The sequence below is a fragment of the Esox lucius genome, chromosome 16 (assembly GCF_011004845.1).
Source record: "Esox lucius isolate fEsoLuc1 chromosome 16, fEsoLuc1.pri, whole genome shotgun sequence".
Lineage (NCBI taxonomy): Eukaryota > Metazoa > Chordata > Actinopteri > Esociformes > Esocidae > Esox > Esox lucius.
Window position 1 is genome coordinate 22,039,475 of NC_047584.1, and position 27,184 is coordinate 22,066,658.

General features: G+C 37.4%; 1 protein-coding gene across 1 annotated transcript in view; it reads right to left on the reverse strand.

Moving 5' to 3' along the window:
• The window catches only part of ttn.1 (titin, tandem duplicate 1), a 163,655-nt gene that overhangs the window by 111,830 nt on the left and 24,641 nt on the right, over positions 1-27,184 (reverse strand). Inside the window, exons 38-55 of the mRNA XM_029113520.2 lie at positions 26,546-26,734; positions 23,639-23,680; positions 18,636-18,914; positions 5,522-5,812; positions 5,122-5,409; positions 4,866-4,985; positions 4,225-4,510; positions 3,934-4,117; positions 3,354-3,428; positions 2,973-3,240; positions 2,859-2,873; positions 2,390-2,599; positions 2,235-2,312; positions 2,108-2,134; positions 1,731-1,763; positions 1,587-1,631; positions 737-805; positions 59-115 (exon numbers count right to left, since the gene is read on the reverse strand). Coding sequence (XP_028969353.2) covers positions 59-115; positions 737-805; positions 1,587-1,631; positions 1,731-1,763; positions 2,108-2,134; positions 2,235-2,312; positions 2,390-2,599; positions 2,859-2,873; positions 2,973-3,240; positions 3,354-3,428; positions 3,934-4,117; positions 4,225-4,510; positions 4,866-4,985; positions 5,122-5,409; positions 5,522-5,812; positions 18,636-18,914; positions 23,639-23,680; positions 26,546-26,734 — 2,556 coding nt within the window. The remainder of the gene's footprint in view (positions 1-58; positions 116-736; positions 806-1,586; positions 1,632-1,730; positions 1,764-2,107; positions 2,135-2,234; positions 2,313-2,389; positions 2,600-2,858; positions 2,874-2,972; positions 3,241-3,353; positions 3,429-3,933; positions 4,118-4,224; positions 4,511-4,865; positions 4,986-5,121; positions 5,410-5,521; positions 5,813-18,635; positions 18,915-23,638; positions 23,681-26,545; positions 26,735-27,184) is intronic.

A 27,184-nucleotide genomic window follows, 5' to 3' on the forward strand; every position in this document is an offset into this window, starting at 1 on the left:
GTTGACAAATGACCCAGAATTGAAGAATTACTTTAGAAGCATAGGGTCATATGAATACCTTTGGTCTGAGCTGGGACTACTGGCTTCTTCTCAGGTTTCTTGAAAGCTTCAGGAACTTCAAAGATAAGTTAGATATTTTAGTACTGTAATAACACTAAAGCCTTATGTGTCAATAGGCACATAGCAAAGTATGTTAGTTGGCTAACACTAACAAATATACTACTGGCTTATGTGCCAATAATACAAATAGGACAAGTAAATAAGTAGACTTACACTACTACAAAACCCTATTGGCTAAGGTGCCAACAGGCAAAGACAGGATAAGTAACTTATTAGGCACTCCCATTAGGTTTTACATTTATTTAAGTGGCATTACATGGTTGTAACTTCATTACAACCATGTTACTGGCTAATGCACCAGTAAACACAAACAAATAAATGAAGTTAGTAAGTAGGATACCGCAAAGCCTTTATTTGCAGTAATTAATGTGTTAATAAAAGCACTTAACATTTTAAGTGAACATTTATATTAATAGGAACAGAAAACAACTGGGAAATACAGTAGTTTATGGTAGACAATAATTTTGTTGGACAAAAACATTTAGTTGCGTTTGGACAAGACAACAGATCCCAAAGGATTTTTCTCATAGAAGTTACAAACTTCGCTTTTAGCACATTTATAAACTACATTCACAGCCGTAAGTGTACTGCCATAAGCTGCATTATCTGTCAATACCTTTAGGTACTCCTTCTCTCGTTCCCACTTGAGTTTTAGAAACACTTTCATCAATAAGTTCCCTTCCTCCTAAAGAAAGAAAATGCATCAACTTAGATGTGTTCAAGCAAAATCAATTTTGTCACAAGTTAACATGTGTAGTCACTGACATAGCATACCGTGTCTTAAAAAAGTTCAATGTCATCAAATAGGATTGATGATGGAACACCATACAAAAGTAAATCAACAGATGAGTGGTATATTAAAAGATGAATCAGTTATCCTGAATCTACAGTAAAATAACTGCAGAGTTAAATGTAGAGAAAAAGTATACAATAAAATGTACAACGTTAGTACAAAAACATTTATATAACATACATAAGTACACACACAAGGATCAATTGATCCATTACATTTGACAGAGACATTCTTAACCTTTTTGAATAGTTTGCATTTCCTGAATTTCTTGCATTTCTCTTTCGTTAGTATATAAAAATATAAAAATTAATGATTGGTATAAGTGAGAAATTAATTAAGAAAGAATGAATTAATAAATGATTGATTAGAAGATGACAAAGGACTGTTTGAATTTGTGTGATGAGTATAAATATCTAAATAACAAGCCCAACTGAAGGATGAAGGTAAGCATTTGTTAATAGGGATGAGTTTTTGATGAGGGGTGAGGTATTTATGTTTTTACTATTAGAGATGAGGAACGATGATTAGCCTTAATTAATGTATTAATGAATGAAAAGTACACAACGCTTTCAATTTCTCACTACTTAAAAAAAACAAAACATGAAACAGCATATTTAATTACGAAAAGTTATTAGTCGCATGTGGGATTAAGAAAGAACACAATGTGGTGTACCTCTCATTTCGGTCATCTCTTCATAATAATATTCAGTGGATTCTTCTTTAAGAAAAAAATAAAGTATATTCTTAATTGTACCGTACTCAACCTGTCAGGTTTTAGTAGATGTTTATTTAAATAATGAATATGGGCCCAGCTTACCTCTGTATGCCTGTACTGATGAATCTGGGACATCTAAGGGTGTTGTATAATATATAGTTTTAGTATAAATATAAATTCAGAATGTGCACATGGTTAATGTACAAAATATTTTACTGTGGCAGTTATTTTCTATGAAAGTAAACTTTAAATATCCAATAAAAAGCGCCTATAATAACCCTAAAATTACATGTTGCTATTAAAGTTACAAATCTTCAAAGTATAAAGGGTTTTGGTGAAAAAAATAAAATTCTGATGTTTTCTATTTTCTGGCAAACTTCTAAACTCTGGGTTAAACATGGAGACCCGCAATTTTACAGAACTTTAATAGGTATAGGGGAATTGTGATCTATATTTGGCAAGCTAAAAAAAATACTCACCATAAGGTACCCTTCCTAATTCTATTTCTGTGAAGGGAGGAAGTAAAGAAATTATAACACAAAAATAATAACATATGTATATGAATGCCTATGCACATACATGTATACTGCTAGTAAATGTACAGACCTTTCTCTGAAAGGTAAAGTTCAGCTGTGCTTTTAGCTTCACCGTTGGGTTCCAACCGCGCAATCACCGAGTAAACGCCTACGGAATTAGTAATGAAAATTTACTTTCTCGCTTGTTTTTTTTTTACGAGAATAAAGAACGTAAACTCTACACACCTTCATCATCAGAAGTTACATTGCGGATGGTCATAAAGTGTCGTCGACCTTCGCTTCCGAAGTTATACTTTGGGCTCTCTTTGAGTTCCCAAGTGTCTTTGTACCATGAAACGATAGCATTGTCGAAGGACAACTCGCATTCAAAAGTAGCAGATTGGTGCTCATTCACCTCAATGCTCCGGATGCGTTTGGTGAACTGAATTATGCCAGCTAAAAGCAAATAATGGGAATCAGTCTTAGCAATCACTGGTAGATTTTTTTTTAAACGAGGAGTAAATTCAACCTAGCAATCAGTTATTTTAATTATAATTTTATACATGTGAATACCTTAAATGGAGTGAATGATATAGTACATAAATAGCAATTGAACAAAGAGTTTACAAATACATGAAAAAAGACCATAGGTGAAGCAAAGAGGTTAGTAACAGATAACTTGAGGCAAAATATATGTTAAATTATCATCCCTTACCTTGTTGATCTGCATCTGTAAATTAGTATGGGAATATGAAATAGTAAATGCCCAGAAGAAACAATACATTACATCTCTTTCATGATAATTACAAATGCATAAAAGAAAACTTACCATCAATGGTCAGTTTGGCACTGGAGATATGTGGGCCACATACAACACGGTAGTTCCCCTGGTCTTTGGTTTCACAGTTCTTGATCTTCAAGATGTGACGGTCCCCAACAATGCTGATTTCATATTTATTGTTATTCTCAAGCTTCTGTGTTCCCTTGTACCAGGACAAAGTGATCTCTGGGTAGTTGATCTTGATGTCACACTCAAATGTTGCTGTGTTCAATGGAGTGGTATGTTGGTCTTTGATGTCGCTCACAAGAGTGACAGGCTGCAGGTAAAATATATTGCTTTATCAGTGCATCTGCTGCTCAAACTTATATATTTCAATTGACAATTTCAGATAGTTCCATGTTAAATACTTAAAATAGGATCACTGAGTACCTCAGCCTGCATTCTTGATTGTAAGTCAGTCATAAACCTGGCTGTATCCTCAGTTTCACCTCCATGCTCAGTTGCCTAAATCAGAAAAAAATGAATGAAGATTATAGAAATCTTAACACACTGAGTACCAGAGCCTACATTGCTGATTGTGAGACATACTTAAGTAATAAAAAAAATATCTGTTTTGTATTTGTAATTAATTTAAATTGTGATACAATAAAATGTGGAAAAATCCAAAGGGGGTGAACATTTTGGAGAGCTTCAGTATAAAGACTTTGTAATATATGAAGAGTATTGTTGTGAAGCTGTGCTATATATATATAGCAAATGTTGGGAGGTGAAGTGGCCCAAATAAAGCCATGACAACATGGAATTCCATGCCAGGTAACTGTCAGGTAATTCTAATTATTAATAAACACAGCTAAAACACCTTGTAGCACATCAGCAACTGAAGAGAGACAGACATTGTTATGATTTGTGGATATCATTTAATTAGTGTGTATCTTAAATATATATATATATATACGTATATAGGCCCTGATTAGTCCTTGATAGTTATTTGCATTGTTTGTAATCATACCACTCTTCCACTTTCAGCTTCTTTCTCCCTCTTTAACTGCTCAATGGCCTGAAGAAGAATACGGTAGTCAGTGATGCCATGTTCTCTAAGGACTTTTTCATAGTCTTTGGGGTCCACACCCCTAATTAGCTCCACGATGTCAATCTCTCCCTCCTTCTTTGGACTCTTCTGCTTGGATGGTGTCCTATGTGTGATTAGAGGGAAACATATAGTAGTACATGTTAACAGTTTCTCCCATTAAGTATTACATTCATTTAAGAGGCTTTACATTCATTTTTCAACAAGACATACTTTTTAAGTTTTGCTCTGAAGTCTCCATCAACTGCTTTCTTGTCTTTCTTTTCCTCAACATTCAGTTCAGTGCTGGTTTCTATTTCCCCAGCAGAACTTGTTGCGACGCATCTGTACTGTCCGGAGTCAGACTTGGTTATTTCTCTGATCTCCAACTTGGCATCCGGGCCTTTCTGCTCAATACTGATGCGACCACCATGAGTGAGCTGTCTCCACTTGCCCTTCATCCACTTCACATTAGGAATGGGGTCACCTCCAACTTTGGCGATGAACGTTGCAGTGCCCTCTGTGATTCAGAAACAATAACAAATCAATATCAAACATCATGCATAAACACAGATTTTAAAGTTTTTAGGTCAGTGTTTTGTAAAAGCACTTTGTGACATCTGCTGATGTAAAAAGGGCTTTATAAATACATTCCATTGACTGATGTTGTTTCAAATGTATTTTTTATTTACATTTTGTGGAGTTATCAACAGACAACTCAATGTCATTACACTTCAGGTTTAAAGTTGGGTGAAAAACAACAACATTTAATTAGGCTTAGACTTTTAAATTTAAAAATGTGTTTTGCTGAAATTGCATGAAAACAATGTTGATACAACTACATTTTTCACAGTGGATAATTTTATCATACTTACTTTCCGTTACATTGACACTCTGGGGCTCATCTACGAAGAACAAGTTGTCCAGTCTCTTTGTTGGAGTCTTTGCTGGCGCTGGGGCTACAGTAGCAGCGGCCTCAGGTTTTGCTGCTTTTTCTGAATTCAAACAGAATTTCAGTTAAACTACTCAGCTCCCAGACGGAAAAGTTACATTGCAGCACTGGTGATGAAATGTACAGCATACAAAATAGATGAATAAATAAATATTTGTTTCACAGTATGACCCAGTTACCTATTATTGTCACTTTGGACCTGGCAAAGTCACTACCATCATCGTTGGTAGCCTTGCATAGATAATCCCCAGCATCTGTTTTCGATGTGCAGAGGACCTCTAAAGAGGCAGTGCCACCAACGAAAACAATTCTGCAGTTTGTAGAGGATTTGACCTCCTTCCTGTCCTTCATCCATTGAATCTTCAGAGGCGCTTCTCCGCAGACATGGCAACTAAGCTTCAGTTTCTCACCCTCATTTACAGTCACATGTTTGAGAGGTATATCGAAAACAGGGCCTTTCTTTTGTTCTGTGGAAGATTAGTGAAACAAAAGGTTTTCCAAAAACCATGCCCACAAATGCTTAGTAGTTATGTAATAGAGTGCATAAAAATGTATTAGAATACACACAAATATACGTACCAGAAATGCTAAGAGACACTTGGTAGGAGGCAGTGCCAGCTTCATTGGTGGCAGTGCAGGTATAAGTGCCACTGTCTGAGAGTTCAGAGTTCTTGATATACAGCACAGCCACACTGCTCTTGAAATCCATTTCATACTTATTAGAGGCCTGAATTTCACTTTGATTCTTGGACCAAATAATGTCCATGGGTTGAGATCCAGATAAACGACCCTCAATCCTCACCAACTGCCCCTCTGCATCTTCCATAGTCTCAGCAGGCTTCTTGGTGAAGTTGGGGGGGAGTTTGCGCTCTAGTGACAAAAGTTATACAACATCAATAGGTTGTATTATAACAAATAATACCATGATTTGTTATAACAAATAATACCATGATATATATATATATACACATATATGTATATACATATATATATATATATATATACATATATATATAAATTGTTTTCTCTAATAGGACTGAAACAGTAGAAATATCAGAAAAAAAAAAGCAAGGTTACGTTAACCATATGGACAACAAAATACAATTTCGTAAGATTATGGTATCATTAAACCTGCTTTTTAAATACTGTACCTTACACAAATAGTTAGTAATCAAATACTATACCTGAAACATTTTAACATAGGATTTGTTAATGATGTTTACCTATTTTCACTTGACAATGACAGATATCAGTTCCAGCTCCATTAGTAATTTCGCAAGAGTATTTTCCAGCTGCCTCTAAACTGTCACTGTTAAGGACATCCAAAATACAGTAGGTGTCTGTGGATTTCAAACTATACTGATAAGAGGCATATAGCTGTTTCCCATCCTTCAGCCAGGTGACCAATATTCTGGGTGTTCCAGAGTATGTGCATTCAAGTCTCAAAGGTTCACCTTTGACAACTGCAATGTCCTCCAGTTTCTTGATGAATTGTGCTGGTTCTGAGAGGAGCAGTGTGAAATTATGTTACTTTACTTTTGGTAGGACTCTTTGTGCATGAAAAGATACAAAGTGGAGATAATACCTTTGAATCACACTATTCAACAGGAAATCTGTAAAAACAATAAGAAATCAACAAACCTTGAACTTGAAGTGCAAGTTCTGCTTTACAAGATGCTGTTCCAACACTATTTGTAGCAATACAAGTGTATTCCCCAGAGTGTCTCATTTCCCCTTGTGAAATTCTTAGGACAGCAGTGTTATCATCATAAGAGATGAAGTATTCTTCATCATTTTTCAAAGATGCATTGTCTTTTAGCCAGGAAATTTCCAAAGGAGAGGATCCTACAACACGACACTCAAAGATAACAGGCTGGCCAACAGCCTGTTCAAGATTCGTAAGTTCCTTAGAGAAGGAAGGTGGTGTTTTGGCATCTAGAATGAAGCAATTAAACAGAAGGCATGTTTAAATCTTTTAAAATAAAATAGGCGAAATCTAAAGCAAACAGAAAACGAAGCAACAAGCATTACCTTGCACTAACAAGCTGCAGCTGTTGGAGGCAGAACCAATTCTGTTTTCAGCTTTGCATGTGTATTCGCCAGTATCAGACTTTGATGTTTTGATTAGTCTCAATATTGCAAAGCCATTTGAAAATTCCATTTGACAAGTATTGGTAGCACGAAGCCTCCCATCAGCTTTAAACCAGGAAACGCTAATATCTGGGGTTCCTCCAATGCAACATTTCAAACAAACTGGGTCACCAGCAGTGACTTCCATTGGTTCCAACTCCTCAACAAAGAATGGTCGTTCTACAATGATATGTACAAATGGTTAAATTAATTATATCAAATGCATATGACAGAATGGACATTGAATTGAGATGCATTTATGAATATTTTACCTAATAAGGTCACTTGAGCATGGCAAATATCAGTTCCGACTCCATTGGTAACTTCACAAGAGTATTTTCCACTTGCAGTCATGCTATCACTATTCAGTACTTCTAAGACTGAGGAATTCTCTGTGGTCAGCACATTATATTGATAAGAGGCATAGAGCTGTTTCCCATCCTTCAGCCAGGTAACAAATATTTCTGGAGTGCCATTGTATGTGCATTCAAGTTTCAAAGGTTTCCCCTTTTCAGCAAATATGTCCTTCAGCTTCTTCACAAATTGTACTGGTTCTAGGTGGAGTAATAGTAAAATCAGTAACATTGCTGTAGTTACAGTCTGGCAGCATAAGTATGAACAAATAAGGATATTTTAGTATTTTTGATATGCTAACAAACCTTTCACAACCAAATTAACTGGGAAACTTTCCTTCCCGGCATCATTAATAATCTGACATGTATACTCTCCAGCATCTGATTTGCTAACTTTGTATAGCTCCAAAGTAGCAGTATCACCCCGGAGAGCAACTTCACAGCTCCGTCCAGACATGATTTCCTTGCTACCTCTGAACCACTTAAGTTTCAATGGGGCACTTCCACGGACTGTTGCTGAAAACATTACATTTACACCCGGCAGAGCTTCCATCGACTGAGGGTTTTCCACAAAGGAAGGAGGTTCTATACATGAAAAAAGAAGTGTTTAATTATCTTATTATGCATGCATTTCTCCATAGGATAAAAAGATCCATGTTGACGTCTACATTATCTACTGACCTTGTACAGTCACAGAAGCACTTGTTTCACTAACTCCTGCAGTGTTAATGGCTTTGCATGTGTATTTTCCAGAGTCTGACAACTTAATGGTTGGTATTTGAACTTTGCAAGTGTTTTCACTGCAAGTTATCTCATAATTTGGTCCACTCTTGATCTCCTGATCATTGTGGTGCCAAGAGATAGTGAAAGGTGGAGAACCTGCAACTTTACATTCCAGTTCACCAGGTTTGCCAACAATAGTACGGGTGTCTCGTAGTTTTCTGATGAATGTGGGTGGAATCGTCTTATCTGTTACAAAAATGATAATTAATGACGAATGATTAAATGCCAATAAAGCATAGATTAGTAAAATCCAATTGAATTAATCTGAAATTATTATTCTGGTGGCACAAACCTAGGACAGTTAGTGTGGTTTTGCAGGAAGCACTGCCAACCTCATTTTTGACCTCAAATGTATATTCTCCTGTATCTCTTTTCTGAGTTGACATGAGTTTCAGCCTGGAGATATTCTTAGAGAATGTTATCTTAAGCTTGCTGCCAGAAGAGAGTTCGACACCATCCTTCAGCCATTTTGATTTAAGTTCTGGTGTTCCGGCTACAGTGACTGTAAGTGTTGCTGATTCACCTGCCTGGATGTTGAAAGACTCCGGGCTATCCACAATGATAGCCGGTTCTGAAAATTAAGTAGGACCATTAATTATATTTCCAAATCAGAAATGTATCAAATGTACGTCAGTGTAATCTCCATTACAGGGAATGTGTTGTCTTACAAACCTAAGACAGTGAGGACGGCAACGCACTGGACAACTCCACAATCATTTTTGAGTTGGCAGGTATATGTGCCCCCTGTGGTGTTGTCAGCTTTAAAGACCTTCAGGGTGACCATGTTGTTCTCAAAAGTGATTTTCCGGTTGTCTCCATCCCTAAGAATTTTATCCTTATCTTGCACCCAGGATACAGTCATTGGCTGAGAGCCTTTGACAGTGGCCATCAATGTGACTTCTTCACCCAATTTGACTGACTGGTTCACCAGTTTCTTCACAAACATGGGTGGTTCTAAATAGTAACAAAATATTGATTGTCATGAGAAGCAATCAAACAGTTAGTGTTGTTTGCATGCTATAACTTTTACACATATCTGTTCAAGGTAAACTTTAACTAACCTTTGAGTGAAACAGTAGTATGGCATGTTTCACATCCTACTTTGTTCATTACTTTACATTCATAATCACCAACATCTGAGGGGTCCAGTGCAAGAATATGTAGAGTGGCAGAAGTACTCTCATTCACCATTTTATATTTCCTGCTTTCCTTAAGTGCCTTTTTGTCTTTGTACCAGAAAATCTCAAAAGGAGCTGTGCCATACAGTTCACAGTACAGCATGACATCTTTTCCTTTGATCTCTTCTAGAGGTTTTGGTACTTTAACAAAGGATGGTGGATCTAAAAACAATACAATTGGCCAATCAGTGTTGTTAACATAAGTTGATTCAGGGCTATATTCCAAATGATGCAAGTTGGATCTCGGCAAGCAAGTAGGCATTGGTAATCAAAAGAGAAAAGTCAAATTAAGATGCTCTTCAGCCTATGCTAGAGAATGTCTGAACTGACCGTGCATTGGTATAATCCAAGCAGTAATCATTAAATACAATTATTAGAATTTAGATTAGGTCAAAAGTAAATAAAAATATTTAAAAGGAAAATTTAACCTAATAACAGGCAAAATGTGCAAATGGCAGTGTAAATGGTATAGTTAAATAAATAAGAAATGTTCAATATAACAAAAGATACAAAATAAAGTTAAGCCATTTGTGAGTAACTCTGTCAGTTAAAAGGGGGAGGAATCATAGGTTTTGGTTAATGCTATAGAGAATCATTGAACTGCAAAAGGCATTTCACTTTCCAGTGGCTGACCTTGAACTGTGAGGATGGTGCTACAGCTTACAGCCCCAGCATCATTCTGTGCCTCACAGGTATAAACTCCATCATCAGCAGTTGTTGTGGAGAGCAGCTCAAGAACTGCCACTGAGTCAACAAATGAAGTTCTATAGTTGTCTCCGTGTGTAACCTTTGTTTCGTTTTTGTACCACTGTATTTGCAGAGATGCCACTTCAGTAACTTTGCATTCAAGACGGAGTGACTCACTCTGCTTCACAAATGCTGTGGGTGGCATTTTTTGTACAAATTCAGGAGGTTCTGTAAAGTCAAAACAAATTAAGTTATCATTTGAAAAAAAAAGGAAAATATTCAATGACAAACTATTGAAAGAAAATGGGAGTAAGCCAATGGGTTGCTAGATGGGAGAATACATTTGTTATTACACAGAAAGACAATCCTGAAAAAAGATATGGGAAGCAATGGTTATAAGGCAGAGTGATGAAGGGAGATGAAGCAGCGATGGAAATGAAGAAAATTTATGAAATAAATGAAGGGTGGCAAAAAAAGAATATAATCCAACCTTTCACCAACAAGTTGGTGGTACACTTCACAGTGCCCGCGTCATTGCTAACTTGGCAAGAGTATGTTCCACCTTGCAAAAATCCAACTGAGTAAAGATCTAAGAAGCAAGACAAGTCTTCCAATCCAACAGCACATGATGGTCCAGTTATCAGTTCAACGTCATCCTTGAACCACCTGACTGTAAAAGGTGGTGTTCCATGAAAGACACTCCGGAAGTGTACAGTGGCATTAGGAAGAACAGCTTGGGGCTCAGGTTCAGACACAAAGCTTGGTGGCACTAAAACCCATTTGAAGAAAGATTTAATGAGACATAAGTTCATCACCTTTTGCCTAGAAAGTTTAAGAGAAAGATTTAAAAAAGAATATGTCTCTGACCTTTTGCTTTGAGTGTACCAATGCAAACACAACTTCCAGCTTTGTTTGTAATTTTACACAAGTACTCTCCTGTGTCCTCTTCCTCGAATGTCTTAATTTTCAAAGAAACAGTGTTGTCTTTGTGCTCGAACAGATACTTGGTTTTACTTGCTAGGACATGGTCGTCTTTCATCCACTGCGTTGATATTGGCAAAGAACCAGCAAATTTGCATTCCATATAAATGGAAGAGCCCAAAACATCCTGTATATCCATTAGTCTCTTGATAAAAGTAGGAGCAATGACTTGTTCTGTTCAAAACAACAACAACACTCTATTTAGCAATGAAGTGCACTTTAAAAAAATTCCAAATGTTATTATAATTGAGAAATTCAAATTCATTCCACACTGACCTACGATAACCAATTTGATCTTGCAGCTGCAGGTTTCAACTGAGTTTGTGGCCTCAAACAGGTAATCCCCTGCATCTTCCATTTGTGCAGACTGAATCTTAATACTACCAAGGTTATTTTCAAAGTTAATTTTATGTTTTCTGCTGGGTATGAGTTCTGTTCCATCTTTGGTCCACTTTACCTTGATCTCAGGTGTGCCAGATACCTTGCACTCCAAACTGACTGGATCACCTACAGTTACATTTATTACCTCTGGTTTTTCTATAATCTTAGGTGGTTCTACAATACAAAAAAGCAAAAGGATTAGCTACAAATGTGACTATTAACTTTAAAATGCTAAACTTGATAATAATTTACATTAAGCAAAGACAAACCTTGCACCATGAGGGTTGCAAAGCACTTGTCCTCTCCAGCATCATTTGCCACCTGGCAGGTATACTTCCCACTGTGACTGGCTTCACAGACTGGAATTCTTAGAGTTGCCACATTATTCTCAAAAATCCTTTCAATTTTAGGATCTTCCAAGATCCAGTTTTCATCTTTTTTCCATTGTACAGACAGAAACGGGGAACCCATCACAACACACTGAAAGGTTGCGACAGTTCCCAAAACCGAGGAAGCATTTTCCATCTTCTTTACAAATGACGGTGGAGCTAATGTAAAGAAAACATTGTATCATTTCAATAACAGAATTAAATGCCTGATCATTTCAAAGTGACTCTTAAGATGTTTTAACTTGACTAACCTTTCATAGACATCGTAGTTCTACATGAACAGCTGCCCACCTCATTTGCAACTATGCACTGAAAATCACCAACATCTAAAGCATCACATTCCTGTATTTTTAGGCTCATGATATTACCACTTTCTGAAATAGTATGCTTCTTATTTGTTTTGATAAGCTTTTTGTCTTTATGCCATGTGACCTCAAATGGACCAGTTCCTGCCACTTGGCATTTAAAGAAAGCAACAGCGCCCTTTACGGCTTCAACAGGCTTTAACTCTTCAATAAATCTTGGGGGCTCTGCAATTAAAAGCAATAGTGTATTAGTAAACATCTGAATGAAATGCTGAATTGCTGGCTCAAAATATTTTAATGCTAAACCAACCTTTCACAACTAACTCCATGCTGCAACTCTCACTGCCTGCCTCATTGCGGGCCTCACAGAAGTATATCCCACTGTCTCTTACAGTAGCACCAAGTATCTCTAAGCTTGCCACAGCCTTAACAAAGACCATATTGTATTTGTCACTATGATTTATCTCGATTCCATCTTTGAACCAGTGCATATGTATTTCTGGAGTGCCAGCAACATGGCAATCAAAGCGTTTATTCTCTCCAAGTTTCACAACTGATAGTTTGTCAGGTTTTTCAAGGAAACTGGGAGGTTCTGCAAACAAAGATAAATACATATAAATCATATACATATAAACATTATTGTCAATTACCAAATATATTGACTACAGTTAATGAAGATCAATTCCAACCTTTGACAAAGAGCGTTGCCTGGCAAACATCAGAGCCAACGTCATTGTGTATTTCACAGACGTAGTTTCCACAGTCTGACGGTTTGGCAAAAAAGAGCTCCAGTGAAGTGGAGTTGTTATCTTTAGTCACAGAGCAATCAGACCCTGATAAGATCTCCTTTTTGTCTTTAAACCATTTTATGGTCAAAGGTGGAGTACCAGCCAAAAGGACATTTAACTTAACCTTGGATCCAGGCAAAACCTTAACTGATTCAGGTTTTTCAAGAATAGATGGAGGTTCTGTTGATAAAAGGGAAGCTGTGAATAGTCTGTAATTGCTCTGACTTTCCTATGTACTGCATATTAACTTCATAGGAGATATTACAGAAGTGTTTTTAAGTCGATTGAATTACATCGATGTTGAATGTATTGTTTTTTAACATATTTCTATTGACAGAGTCCAATCCCCAATCTGAGTCTTACATTTCATGTTTTTAAAATAAAGGAATGAATTATAAAGCATCTTACGTTGATCTATTATGAAATTGTTAGAAACCTATCAACAGTTCAAATCTTTTTAAAATATATTATAAAATATAAAAAAATAATAATAGATGTATGTTGGAAGACATATGCTTGAAATTTGTGAAAAACTAAAAAACTAAATTTTTCCCAACTCTAATGTATTCCACTTCTGTAGAAAGACCAGTATCATAACATAAAGAAAATACAAAGCTAACAAACCTTTGACGAGCAAGGCACCAGAACATTGGTCTTTGCCTGCCACATTACTAGCAATGCAGGTATAGTTGCCACTGTCAGAACTATCAAGCCGGCTAATTTCAAGAAATGCAGAGTTCTCAAAGAATGTACATTTGTGCTTCTCATCAGTCTGGATTTCCTTCTGATCCTTGTACCAGAGTACAGACAGTGGCAGGGATCCAGATACAAGACACTCCAAGTGGGCAAAAGATCCTTTGATACTCTCTATTCTCTCCAGTCTTCTTGTAAAAGTTGGTTTAATTGTTTGATCTATCAAAAGTAAAGATGTTATGTTGAGTAGACTGTAAGATGGCACACTATACATATATTTCCGATAGATTCAAATAAAAAGATCAACCAACCTAGAACAGTGATTAATGCTTCACAAGTACTACTTCCAACATCATTTGAAACCTCAAATGTGTATTCACCACCATCACTTTTCTCTGTAGAGAGTATCTTCAGTACAGAGCTCTTATCTGTGCTCTGTACTTTATACCTTCGACCTGATGTCAGCTCTCTTCCATCCTTCAACCACTTGGCTCTGAGGAGTTTAGATCCTGAGAACCTGCATTCAAGAGTAGCTGGATCTCCTGTTGTGACACTGATTGACTTGGCTTGCTCTGTAATATTTGCAGGTTCTATGATAAACAAGAAATGTGTGATGAACAATCCGCTATTTAATAGTACAACACTGTGGTAAACAGAAAATGTAAATGGCAAAAGTAAAACACCACAACTTCAAACCAACCTTTGACTGTAAGAGTGGCAAAACATTTCTGACTTCCAGCCTCATTCTGTGCACGACAAATATATTTTCCACCATGTTTCATCTGAATGTTTCTTAAAGTTAACATTGCCGTTCTGGTGTCATGAGATATCTTTATATGTTCATCTTCTTTAACTTCATGATCATCCTTTATCCACGATACAGTCATGGGGAGTGATCCACTCAAAGTGCACTGCATAGAGATCTCTAAGCCAACTAAAGAACTGGTGTTCTCTATTTTTTGTACAAATGATGGTGGTTCTATAGAAGGAAAGTATATTCAAATAATAAGGTTAGGCCACAGTCTACCAAATACACATACAATTTTCCTGTTATGGTGACTTTAAACCAACCTTTTAATGTAATTTGGCAATCACATGTTGTCTTCCCAACTTGGTTTTCTATGTTACATTGGTACTTTCCAATATCCCCTCGTTCACATTTAGCAATTAGTAGGGTGACAATACCATCCTGTAAATTTATCCTATGCCTTTTATCACTTCTGATCAGCTTGGTGTCTTGATAACAATATATTTCAAATGGAGCTGAGCCCTCAATGGCTCCTTCGAGAACAACATCAGACCCTTTCACAACTTCCTTCGACTCAAAACCCTTCACAAACACGGGAGGATCTACAACAAAGATGCAACAATATTAATATTCTATACAGACAATAACGTAGTGCAGATTAACTGTAAAGGTGAAAACTAAACACACCTTTAACTGTAACTGTGCTGCTACAACGGTCGCTACCAGTATCACTTGATGCCACGCAGACATAATCTCCACTATCATCAATGGTGCATTTGACAATCTCCAGGGAGGCAACTGAGTCAGTGAAGGACTGTCTGTATTTATCATTTGAAGCGATTTCTGTCTCATTCTTCAGCCACTTTACACTGATCACTGGAGTGCCAGTGACTTTGCATGCCAAGATAAGTGATTCTCCATTTTTCACCAGTTTTGATGACTCAAGCCTCATTGAGAACTTAGGTGGTTCTGGAAATAATTAATGATAAAAATGAATTCAGAAGATATCAAGACAAGTAGTAGATGAGTATACATAATTGCTAAAATAAAAAGGCACCTTTCACAAACAAGACTGCAGAGCAGGTCACCTTCCCAGCGTCATTGGCCACTTGACAAGTGTAGTTAGCGGAGTCACTGGTTTTCACAGAGTGAAGTTCCAAGAAACTTGAAGAAGCATCTTTCTTTATGAAAGATTTTCCTCCTGTTGTAATCTCCTTGTCTTCTCTGAACCACTTAATAGTAAAAGGAGGTGTTCCAGTGAAAGCAGACTTCAAGACAACAGTAGATCCTGGTATGACATCTTGGTTGTCCAGTGTTAAAGTGAAGATTGGAGGTTCTAAATTTGGTTTGAAAAAAATAGGATTAATGTGTTTGTTCAGATTCATCATGGACAATTATATACTTATTATACTATAATATTACAAATATACTACACTACTATAGATGATATAACCAGGATAGTATTTCTAACCTTTAACACATAAGGTTCCACTGCTTTCTTTAAAACCAGCAGAATTGGTTGCCCGACATGTGTACACTCCACCATCACACTTTTCTATTTGGTTTATTCCCAAAGTAGCTGTGGTTTCTTTCATGTCAAGTTTGTATTTCTGTCCAACTGTTATTTCTTTATCATCTTTGTACCAAGAAAAGGACATGGGCTGAGATCCAGATACTTTGCACTCCAAAGTTATGTTGCAACCAATATTTCCATCAACTTTTTTAAGACTTTTTGTGAAAGATGGTGGAAGGACACGATCTGTTGAGGGGAATATCATTATTTACACCATAACAATGTTGCTCCTCCCGTTGTCAAATAGGAAAACTGCATGAACTACAAAACAAACCTAGCACTGTGACAGAACAGGAACAACGGTCTTTCCCGACACGATTGGACACTTCCATCGTATATTCACAAGTGCCTACTTTCTCCGTCGCAAGAATCTTGAGGCTGGCTATGTTGTCTTTAAGACTGACTTTATATTTACGACCTCCCGCAATCTCCTTTCCATCTTGGAGCCATTTCACTTTAAGATCTGGGCTTCCTGCAATTGTGCATTCCAATGTGGCTGATTCCCCTGCAGTCACGTTGATTGACTCAGCTTTCTCCAAGATTCTAGCTGGTTCTAAAATGTAATTAGAGAAAGATTTTTAAATCTGGAACATCAGTGGAGGCCCAAAATAAGATACTTGTTTAAGATATACTAAATCTGACCTTGAACTGCTAAAGAAGCTTCACATTTTTGTTGTCCAGCCTCATTCTCTGCTAGACAAGTGTATGTTCCACCATGGCAAATGTCAACATTTGCTATTGTCAAAATGGCAATATTATTCTGAAATGCCATAATGACATTGGGTTCATCGTGCCAAAGCATTTGAGAGTCTTTCATCCACTTGACGTTAATAGGGGCAGAGCCTTTGATAGTGCCTTGCAGTTTAACAGTATCACCCAAAACAGCTGTAGTATTTTCAATCTTCTTTATGAATAATGGTGGTTCTAAGAAAAAAATGTTTGCAAATTAAAAGGAATCTAAATTATTAAGAGGAAAAAGAAAATGCTCCCTTTATGTGTTTTAAACAAACCTTTCTGTTTCGCCACTGTCTTTGCCGTGACTGAACCAACATCATTTGACACGACACACTGATATTCCCCAATATCCGCACTTTCAAAAGAACAGATTTCCAAAGAAGCAAGGGAGTCCTGAGAAACAATCTTATATTTCCTATTGGACGTAAGAGGTTTCTTATTCCTAAGCCACGTGACTTCAAATGGAGCAGTGCCTCCAACTTCACATTGAAAGACGGCATTGGTGCCCTTCACAGCTTCAATTTTTGGCAATTCTTTTTTGAAGGATGGTGCCTCTGAGAAGATATGATTTTACAATTAAATACCAAAGAAATATTAAACAGTAGCTGTAAATGTTGTAACTATTCTGTTATTGACACAACAAACCTTTTATAGTTAACATGGTGCTACAGCTCTCACAGCCAGCTTCATTCAGCACCTCACATGTGTAATTTCCACTATCTATCAAAGCAATGTCACTGATTTCCAAGGTAGCAATACCGTCCTTGAAAGTGATTTTGTATTTATTGCCAGCTGAGAGCTCTTTGTCATTCAAAAACCAGGTGACATGGAGTTCAGGTGATCCTTTGACTGTGCACTGCAAACGTGCAGTTATGCCTTGTTTCCAAACCAAGATGGGTTCCAGTCTTTTTACAAAGACTGCGGGTTCTGTGCAGAATGTATGGATTGAATAGTTCAACAATTCAAAGATACTGAAATTATATATTGATAATCAACAAAACTCAGGAAAAGAGCAAGGACAAGTTAACAAGGAAAATATATTATCAGAAGATGCAGTGAAAGGATACAGCTGGATGAAGAGATAGTATCTACAATTCTACATGACCACACTCTAATATTTATTTTTCAAAACTGAATATTTGTTGTTACACAAATACTTAAGATGTTTTGAAAATGAACTGAATTACCTTACCTTGAACCAGTACTGAAGATGAGCAACTTGTGCTCCCAGCATCATTGGCAGCGGTACAGACATAGTTTCCAGTGTCTTTAAGTTTTCCACTTAATATATCAAGACTAACCATCTTATCTTCAAAAGACTGTTTGCAATCCACTGTCTGATGGAGTTTTTTGCCATCCTTCAGCCAAGTGATAGACACTCCAATATCCTCATCCAACTGACACTCAAGGTGCAATGGATTTCCAACAGCGACTGACACTGATCCAAGTGTCTTCACAAATGAGGGTTTGTTGATTACCTTCATCTCAGTACTGCACACAGCCGTTCCAACACTGTTGGACGCTTTAAATAGGTAAACACCCTGATCAGTAGGTTCAAGTTTTAATATATCAAGAATATGTTTATTCTTTTCTGAAGAGATTTTGAAGTTTCCCCCTGAAGAAACAACATGGTTGTCTTTTTGCCAGACAATTGTCATTGGCGATGAGCCAGTAACTACACACTGAATGCTCGCCTTTTTCCCAACGTACACTGTCAATGGATCTGGCTTAGTAATAAACGCAGGTGGGAAAAGTTCTATGAAATTTGAAAACAAGAAGCAGAAAAAAAAATACATAATAATGAAAAACATAATATGGTTAATTTCTTAAAAACTTCATAAAACACAAATATCTGACAAAATATAGACATTTTGAGCAAGAATAGATGAGTTACAGTGGGATAATATCCCTGAGACATTGATATTTTTGTACAGACTGTGAAATAAATTAAATAAAACTGTTTACTCACCAGTTACGTTGAGTTTTGCGGTACAGGTGTCACTGCCATTCTGATTTTTAGCGGTGCAGGTATATTCACCACTGTCAGCTTTGGTTGGGCTCAGAAGCTCCAAAGAAGATGCTAGTGACCGACTGAGGATCCTGCAACTTGCACCATCTTTGAGCGGAGTGCCAGATTTGAACCACTTGAACTGCACGTTTGGTGCTTCTTCAATCTCACATTCGAACTTGGCATGGCTGCCAACATTGATCTCCAGAGGCTGGATTTTGGATTTGAAAATGGGTGGCACTATAATGTAAAGGGAGAGGGAAGAAAACAGTATAATAAACACACTGATAAGTTTGTAATTTCAGGAAGTTAAAACTGGTGAAATGGGGAACCTAGGATGAAAGGTTGTAAACAAAAATGGATCAGGAGTGACTGTGGAGGGAAATAATGTTAGGTTTGGATCAAAACACTTTCATGAAAAAATTAGACCAAGATGAAATGTCCAAGAAAGCATGCAAAGAGAGGATTTCAGGACTCAGTGCAAATGAACAGAGTGATGTGGTGTCAAAGAGAGTGTTGAAGATTAGGCCAGAGGTGATGTGTATTTTTAATGGAGTGATATGGGTAAAAATAAGAAACCTTGGAACAACAAAGCAAGATGATATAAAGGTGGAAATCTTCCAGTTAATTAATGATGGGTTTGAAGTGAATACATGCTAGGAATCACCAATGGAGGTGTTTGTTGCATTAGTTGCTATTTTTTGGAAAATATAAAAATAACCCTATTATCCAACCTCTCGAGACAACAGTGAGTCTTGATGTTGTTGTGGTCTTGCCAGCTTCATTCTCAGCCTCACAGACATATTCTCCTTCGTGCTTCTCCTTGTCAATCTTGTTGATTATTAGTGTGTATGTGTCATGGTCTTTCAAACACTTAAAGTCTTTGCCAGATTTGATCAATTTTCCATTAAAAAGCCAGTTAACTTTTGTGACCGACTTTATGGTTACACTAAAAGTAACCGTACTATTCTTATCAGAAAGAATATCCTCCAGGGGAGTTACAATAATGGGATAATTTGTAGTAAATTGTTCAGGAAGTTTACTACTCATTATTGCCTCTGACAGAAACTCCTCCATCGTTTCCCTTTGTCTATAAATATGAGACTCTTTGACAGGGATAGGGACAATGGGTAATGCTGTGGTTAAGTGTGTATTACCCATAACTCTCTCATCATGGCTTTCTACTGTCACAGATCTGGTCTCCTGCCTGGTAGTCATTCTGGATTCATTCACCACAGTGTGATCCCGAGCTGTTACACTCTGTAACAAAGCCTTTGCTTCAGTCTTCTGAGTAGCACACTGAGCTGTAGGGGATGAGAATCCCACTGCGCTCTCTGCTACCCTTACAGTTTCTACCACCGATGACAGCATTTCTATGGATTTTGCAGTGCTAACATTTGTTCTCTTTAGCTTGTCTATTTCCATGGTGCCGGTTTGGTCCAACATGATAGTATGTTGCTCTCTATGAACTATAGCCTGGAAAGCTGCTTGGAGTTCTGTCCTCAGATCAGCTGTCTGAGGGTAGTCACCTTTAAAAGCAATTGTAATTTCCATGGGTGCACCTGGTGTAGTGATAAGGTACGTGAACATTGCATGCTTAGCTTCCTTATGTACATTCACTTCCTGTACCTGGACAGCCTCCAATCTCTCAACAACGTCTGCGAGTATAAGTGGGTGATCACAAGCCACAGCAGACTGAAGTGCAGTTTTCAACTGATGTCTGATGCCTATACTTGTTGGTTTTGGCATTGGAATCACAAAGGTAAGTTCCTTTGGAAGAACTTGACTGTCCTGAGTCTCGTGTGCAAATAATAACCCTTTGGGCTGACTCTTTACACTCACAACTGAACCCTCAGACTGCCCAATTTCACTTGATTGCTCACCTACAATGATGTGTTTCTCTTCCAATAACATTGACTGTCTCACTGACTGACCTTCAAGAATCTGAACAGCAAAATCCTGCTCAGCTGCATCTAAAATGGCACAACCTTCAGTCGCAATCGCCTTCTCTTCAACAAAGATAAACTTTGTTGGGATCTTGGGTTCAATTTTCAGAAGAGGTTTGACTGCATCATCTGCCTTCATACTTGTGGTATGACCTTCTTCTACACTTTGAGCGTGAACCACAGTTACTGATTCCATAAGGTTCTGCCGATCTTCCTTTTGGACTAGCGCACGTTGCTGTTTCAAACTGCTAGTAAATGGCATTTCTTTTGGCAGCTCCAGGGTCTGCGAAGTGACCTGAAGAATGTTCTGAGCTCTAGGTTCTGTTTTAAGCTCTGACTGAATGCCTGTGACTGACATATCCAGATATTTTGAATAATCTGCATCAAACTCCCTTGTTTCCTCTGATGTTGCTGCATATTTCCGAACTCTTTCTTGTTTCTGTACTGCAGTCTGCAGATTTGGCTCCTCAAGACCAAAAATACCTTCTTTAGGTAAAGTGCTTTCTGACTGAATAGAGTGAAGATGTAAAGGAACTTGGGCTTGTATTCTTGGTTTAATAGAAATCGTGTCCAGCTGAGCTGAAAATTCTGATATCTTTTCACAAGTGACAGATTTCTGTTCATCATGGGTGACTGTGTGCAACAATGTAGGGCTTATTCTTGCATCTGCATTCTCTGGGAATGGCTTCTCACAAGAAAACCTACCTTCTGACTGCAATACATTTTGTTTACTAATCATCTGTAAATTTAAGAGCTGTTCTTCTTCTTTCCGAGATTGCAAAGAAACTGAGCTTACCAAACTTGGAATTACTTTTGAGTGTTCAGTTTGGAGCAGGAGCTTTTCTTCAGCACTCATGGCTGAATTAAATAACCTTTCTTTACTTACAAAACCCGTCTCTTTTTCAGGTTTGTGTATTTCAAATTTCTCCTCTTTGGATAAAGTACATTTAATCTCACTGACTGGTGCCACCACCTGCTTAGGATGTTCCTTCTCTATGTAGGACTGAGTGGGCTTATCAAATGTCAAAAGTGGATCACAATGGCCTTCCGATAGTGGCAGTTGCCCAGACGATGTACTGGCATATAAAATCTTAACACCCTCTTTAACTCTGAAGCTTTGCTCGTCCTTAGGCCTGGTAATGGTCCCTAATTTCTCTTTCTGAATTGGTAACCTGGTTTCAACTTGATGACTGCTGATGACCTGTTTTGGTTCTTTCGATGACTTGATTTGCTCTGGTTTTCTGTCCCCTAAAGCCTCAGTTCTCACTGTGCTTAAAGGAATGACCTCTTCAGATGTTGCAGACATTAACGTAGAATGCTCCTCTCTTACAGGTTCAAGCTCCAGAATTTCAGGGCTTTGGATACGATCAGAATGTTGCTCTGTGAGTTTCTGGCTCTCTCGGACAGAAGATGAAAAAGCAGCCATATGCAACTGTTTAGTAGGAGCAGCTGATGCTGGAAGTGGTCCCGTGGGAGCATCGGGCACTATCTCTTCTACCTCATGTGACTGCAGCACTGCAGCCTGGTGGGTGAACTGCTCTCTATGAAGGGTAGCAGAAGAGATATCCAACTCTCTAAGTGTATCCACTTGCTCACTAGAAACAACCTGTCTGTCTTCCGTACCTATGGTGTAAACCATCTGATCTCTGGCTCTGGCCTCTCCAGGTAGATTAACCATGTACAAGCGGGACTCTGTAGCTTCTTCAGAAAAAGACATTTTATAACCTTTTTGTTTCTGAACTATGGCATGTTGTTCTTGGTGCTGAGATACAGAAACAGACTCTCTGAACACAATTAGCTCAGCACAACAAGAGGCCTCCCCAAATGGGTTGGAAGCTTGACAGGTATAGAGGCCACTGTCTTCGTTCTGGATGCCCTTGATGTTGATGAAACCAGAGCCATCTGGGTTGTTAACCACAATACAATACTTACTGGGTTGAATTTGATAACTACCTTTGAGCCACTGAACCTCTGGAAGAGGATTCCCAGTGACAATATACTTAAAGAGAGCTTGACTACCTTCCGTGCATTGCACAGGTTCAATAGTTTTAATGAATTCAGGTGGTTGGCCACTAGGTTTCGACACTTTCTCAACCTGCTTCTCTGGTTTCTTTGTATCATCTACTTGAATATTCAGGAAAGTAGTACAGGTTGATTGGCCAAACCTGTTGCTTGCAATACAGGAGTATTCTCCTTCAAACTCCTTCTGTGCTTTGTTTATGACCAGGGAATATTCATCTTGTTGTTGGATAAATGTGTAAACAGATGAACTTGTTATAACACGACCATTATGGAACCACTGGACATTAGGCTTTGGAAGACAAGATATTGTGACAGTAAATCTAGCTGTGTCTCCAGTAGAAACAATTACTGGTGAGAGCTGGGTCACAAAAACTGGCTTTTGCTTTTTCTTTTCTAATGTACTGGAATAAAGTTTGGAGTCTGGCTTGAATTTAATTGTTTTGCCTAATTGTAGACCAGTGTAAGTTTCCAGTATCTCCTCTTCAGTTGAGACAGTGAAGCTTGTGAAAGCTGAGTAAAATAATTAAATTACAATATTACTTTAAATAATATATGAATATTCTGATAAAAAATAGATAAATAGTTAAAACATTATTTTAATTCTACATAAAACCCAAGAAGATCTTAAATATATGCATGCACTACAATACAAAAGACAGATAATTACATTTCAACATAAATGTTTCACATGCCTAATATATACACCTATTATAGAGATATCAAACATTATATTACTCAAATAAAACTTAAACATTTTGCAAGTGGCCCGGGGTGAAAAATTATAAATTATTCTACATCTAGTTTAAGCTTACTCATTGAACGCAAAAAAATCTACTGTGAATGCTTGTGAGAATCGGGCAAAGGATATTAAATCATATGTAAATGAAAAAGAAAGTTGACCTATTTTCTCCCATTTAAATTGTATTATCAGGGCACATGAAAACATGTTCTCAATGTGTTTCCACTGAATAAATAAATGAATACAAATGAATTTACCTCCAACTTCCTTTTCCTTTTCCTCTGCCTCCTTTTCAGTCACTGTAAATAAACAAACATTCACAAATTAGTGACATTTCAAAACAATATGCAGTACTGGCAGCTAGAACCTGGTGACATAGGGTGCATCCATATTGTCATCATCTATTACAAAACTGCATCAAACTATCTGACATGCTTTGGTTTAGACATCGCCATAGTGTGAATTCGGTCTAATGGAAAGTGTGAAATAACTCGAGCACACCTCTCTCTTTTCGCATTTGACTCAGTGAACTTGACAAACTGATTCTTAAAAAAATGATTGTGAGCTCTCATTCTATTGCTTCTTTTTCTTTTGCTAAAGGGCAGTGTGGAAGAAGGGTGACGTGTAGAGATGACACGAATGGAGAATGGTTGGGAGCAGTGTGTAATGTGGAATTGACAAGAACAGCCAATAATGGCCAAGAGTGCCTACTGGTGGTAAGATCCAAAGCATGCAGTTGCCAACCTTTCATCACAGTGCTGCACTCAGCGTCTCCAGCTGAATTGACAATTTTGCACGTGTAAACACCCCCTTGCTTAGGACCAATGTTCTTAACATTTAAGCAGCACAAGGGACCCTTGTGTTTCAGAGAGTAAGAAACAGACTCTTCGACAATCAACCGATTGTGTAGCCAAATGACAAACGGAGTAGGGATTCCCTTTATAACGCAAAATAGAGACACGGTGTCTCTATGTTTGGCTATGACTTTTGGGGGCAGTGTCACAAGAAATTCTGGGTAGATGGCACCAATGTAATCACATTCGTATTCTCCATAGGGTATAACATCGGGGTAATACTCATGGCTTATCTGCCTCTGAGTTCTCTGTGAGAACGGTGGTAAAGGTCCAAGACTCTGTAAGGACTCCTGCTTGTCTTGATCAGAGGGATTTTTAGAGGACTCCCTGTCTTTAGAGTCTTTATTGACAGAATCTGAAGGAATGGGGGTTTCGGCTTTAGGATTTGCTTCTTCGGCTGGTTGAGAATAAAGTTAAGGGAGATTTATTAGTTGTTAAGTACATCAGTCAGAGGACATAAGTAAAAGGTTATCTTAGATCTAAACACTGGTTGTTAATTAAATGAATAGATGATGTTAGGGGCAAGCTTTGAGTCAACATAAACAAAACTCTACTTACAAAATAAATAAGTTATTATTATAATCCAATTGGTTACAATCTACAGGAAATATTAAAAGTTTTAAAGGATTTACTAAAGCATCAAGCAGAATGGAGATGAAATGGACTAAAGAGTGGAAAAATTTAAAAGAAACTGTATCCACCTTCAACTTTGAGATCTGCTGACGTTGTTTTCTCGCCATGTTTATTTTTAATGGTGCAATGGTATGTCCCTTGGTCGCCAAGCTGAACATTGAGTATGCTGAGCAACAGCACACCTCCATTTTGGGTACGTTTCACCCTTTCTGTGTCTGTCAGGGTCTTTCCGTTATGATCCCAAACTATTTCAGTAAAGGGTTGCCCATCAAAAGAGCAGTTGAACTGAGCCTTCTCACCACTCCTGACTCTGACATCATTCATTTTTAAGAGCAACGTAGGGCTTCCAGGAATGCTCATTTCAGAATTCTCAACAGTGGTCACCTCAACCATCTTTACTGATGAAGATGACATCCTCATTGTAGACATCTCAGACACAGTCTCATAGGTCTGTACACTGCGTAATCCACAGTCATCCACTGACTGGTACCCTTCTGAATGCATTTCCATTTTTTGACTTATCATTGTTCCCCCAGGGCTTGACACACTTTGCCTAGCTATTGTATTCATATTTTCATCTGGGTAATGAGAAGAGTATAATTCAGTCATCAATCAAGTGCTATCAACATAAACCTACACTTTGTGTCATGGAAGGTTTCTCATTCATAACCCCAAGGACAAAAGGAAGACAAGAAGAAATAAGTATATTTTCTCAAACTTTAAAAGACCACTACAGTTAAGAATGCGATATCCTTCTTGATGACATTTAATCGAAATTAAGTCGAAATTAAACAAAAAAGTATAATAATGATAAGGCCCTTTTTGTGTAAGAGAAGTCTAAAAAACTGCAGAACCTATTCAAGTGGGATAAAACTTCAAAGTTATCTGATAATTGACTAACGACTGTTCCAGTGGTTCCCAACTCCAGTCTTGAGTAACCCCAAAAGCACACATTTTTGTGGTAGCCCTGGACAAGTATACCCTATTCAACTCAATGAGAGCCTGATATTTAGTTGAGAAGTTGAATCAACCATGCTTGGCTAGGGCTACAATTAAAATGTGTACTGTTTGGGGTACTCCAGGACTGAAATTGGCAACCACTGCTGTAGACCATCCTATCAGTGTTGTGTATATACTGTTGATATATTCAATATTTTTGCCTAATGTACATATGACCAGACTAAGCATTTCCAAAAGGCCAAAAAAGGATTACAATATTTTGTTTTTCATTAAACACGCACAAACAGTGATGCAGCAGAAACAGTGATTATTTAAACATAAAATTACAAAGACCGCATGGGACAATACAGAAGCCCACTAAAATCACACAAATAGAAAGAGTTTACCCAAATTATAAAATTACATTTTGGTTTCTTTATGCTTTAAGCAGTCTATTGACAAGGTTTAACAATCAATATTTGGAATCAATATTAAACTTCTAGATGCATCAAATACAAATCATATCTAAAATTCATGATGAAGCTCAACAAAGTCAATTCTAGATAATTTGAATAATATGTGTGAAATATATATATATAATAGTTACTAGGAATTAGATGGAATTTGAATCACAAATGGCTAGGACACGAAGAGTTAAAAAATTGCTGTTCAAACCGTTATTCATTTTTTAAATGTTGGTATATCCCTTTAGCTGTGCTTAATAAAACATTTACTAACCTTCAAGTGCAAGATATCCGGAGCAAGTGACCATTCCTGCCTGGTTTCTTGCAACACAGGTATATTCCCCCTCATCCTCAGCGTACACTCTGGTGATCTCCAACTGGCAGGTGTCATCAAACTGAGATATCCTGAAGGTATCAGACTGACTGATCTCCTTCTTATGGACATACCAAGAGATCTTCAGATCTAACAAGGAAAGTTTTGGTGATGTCAATATTATTAATAATAACAATAGAGACAATACTGCAAACAATATTATTCATTATATTATTAATAATTGGATTGCATCTAGGACGGGACCTGCATTGATATTCTCAGACACCTGAGACACCTGTTGAATTCTGTTTTTCATTACATCACATTTATTGAATGTGCACTTTTGACCAGAATTTTTTACCTGTTTTTTTCATTAAAACTTCCAAATAATAAGACATTACTCACATTATTTTCCAATTCAGCTTCTTCAAAAAAGTGACAATAGGCATTATATGTGAAAATAGGCATGGCCTAATTACTTAAAATATGAGTATGTGTGCTAGTGAATGTTGCCATATCATGTTGTTCTATAATAAATACATTAATAATCACAGCTATCCAAGCAACATTTTAAATAGTCTTTTCACTACCAGTACCATG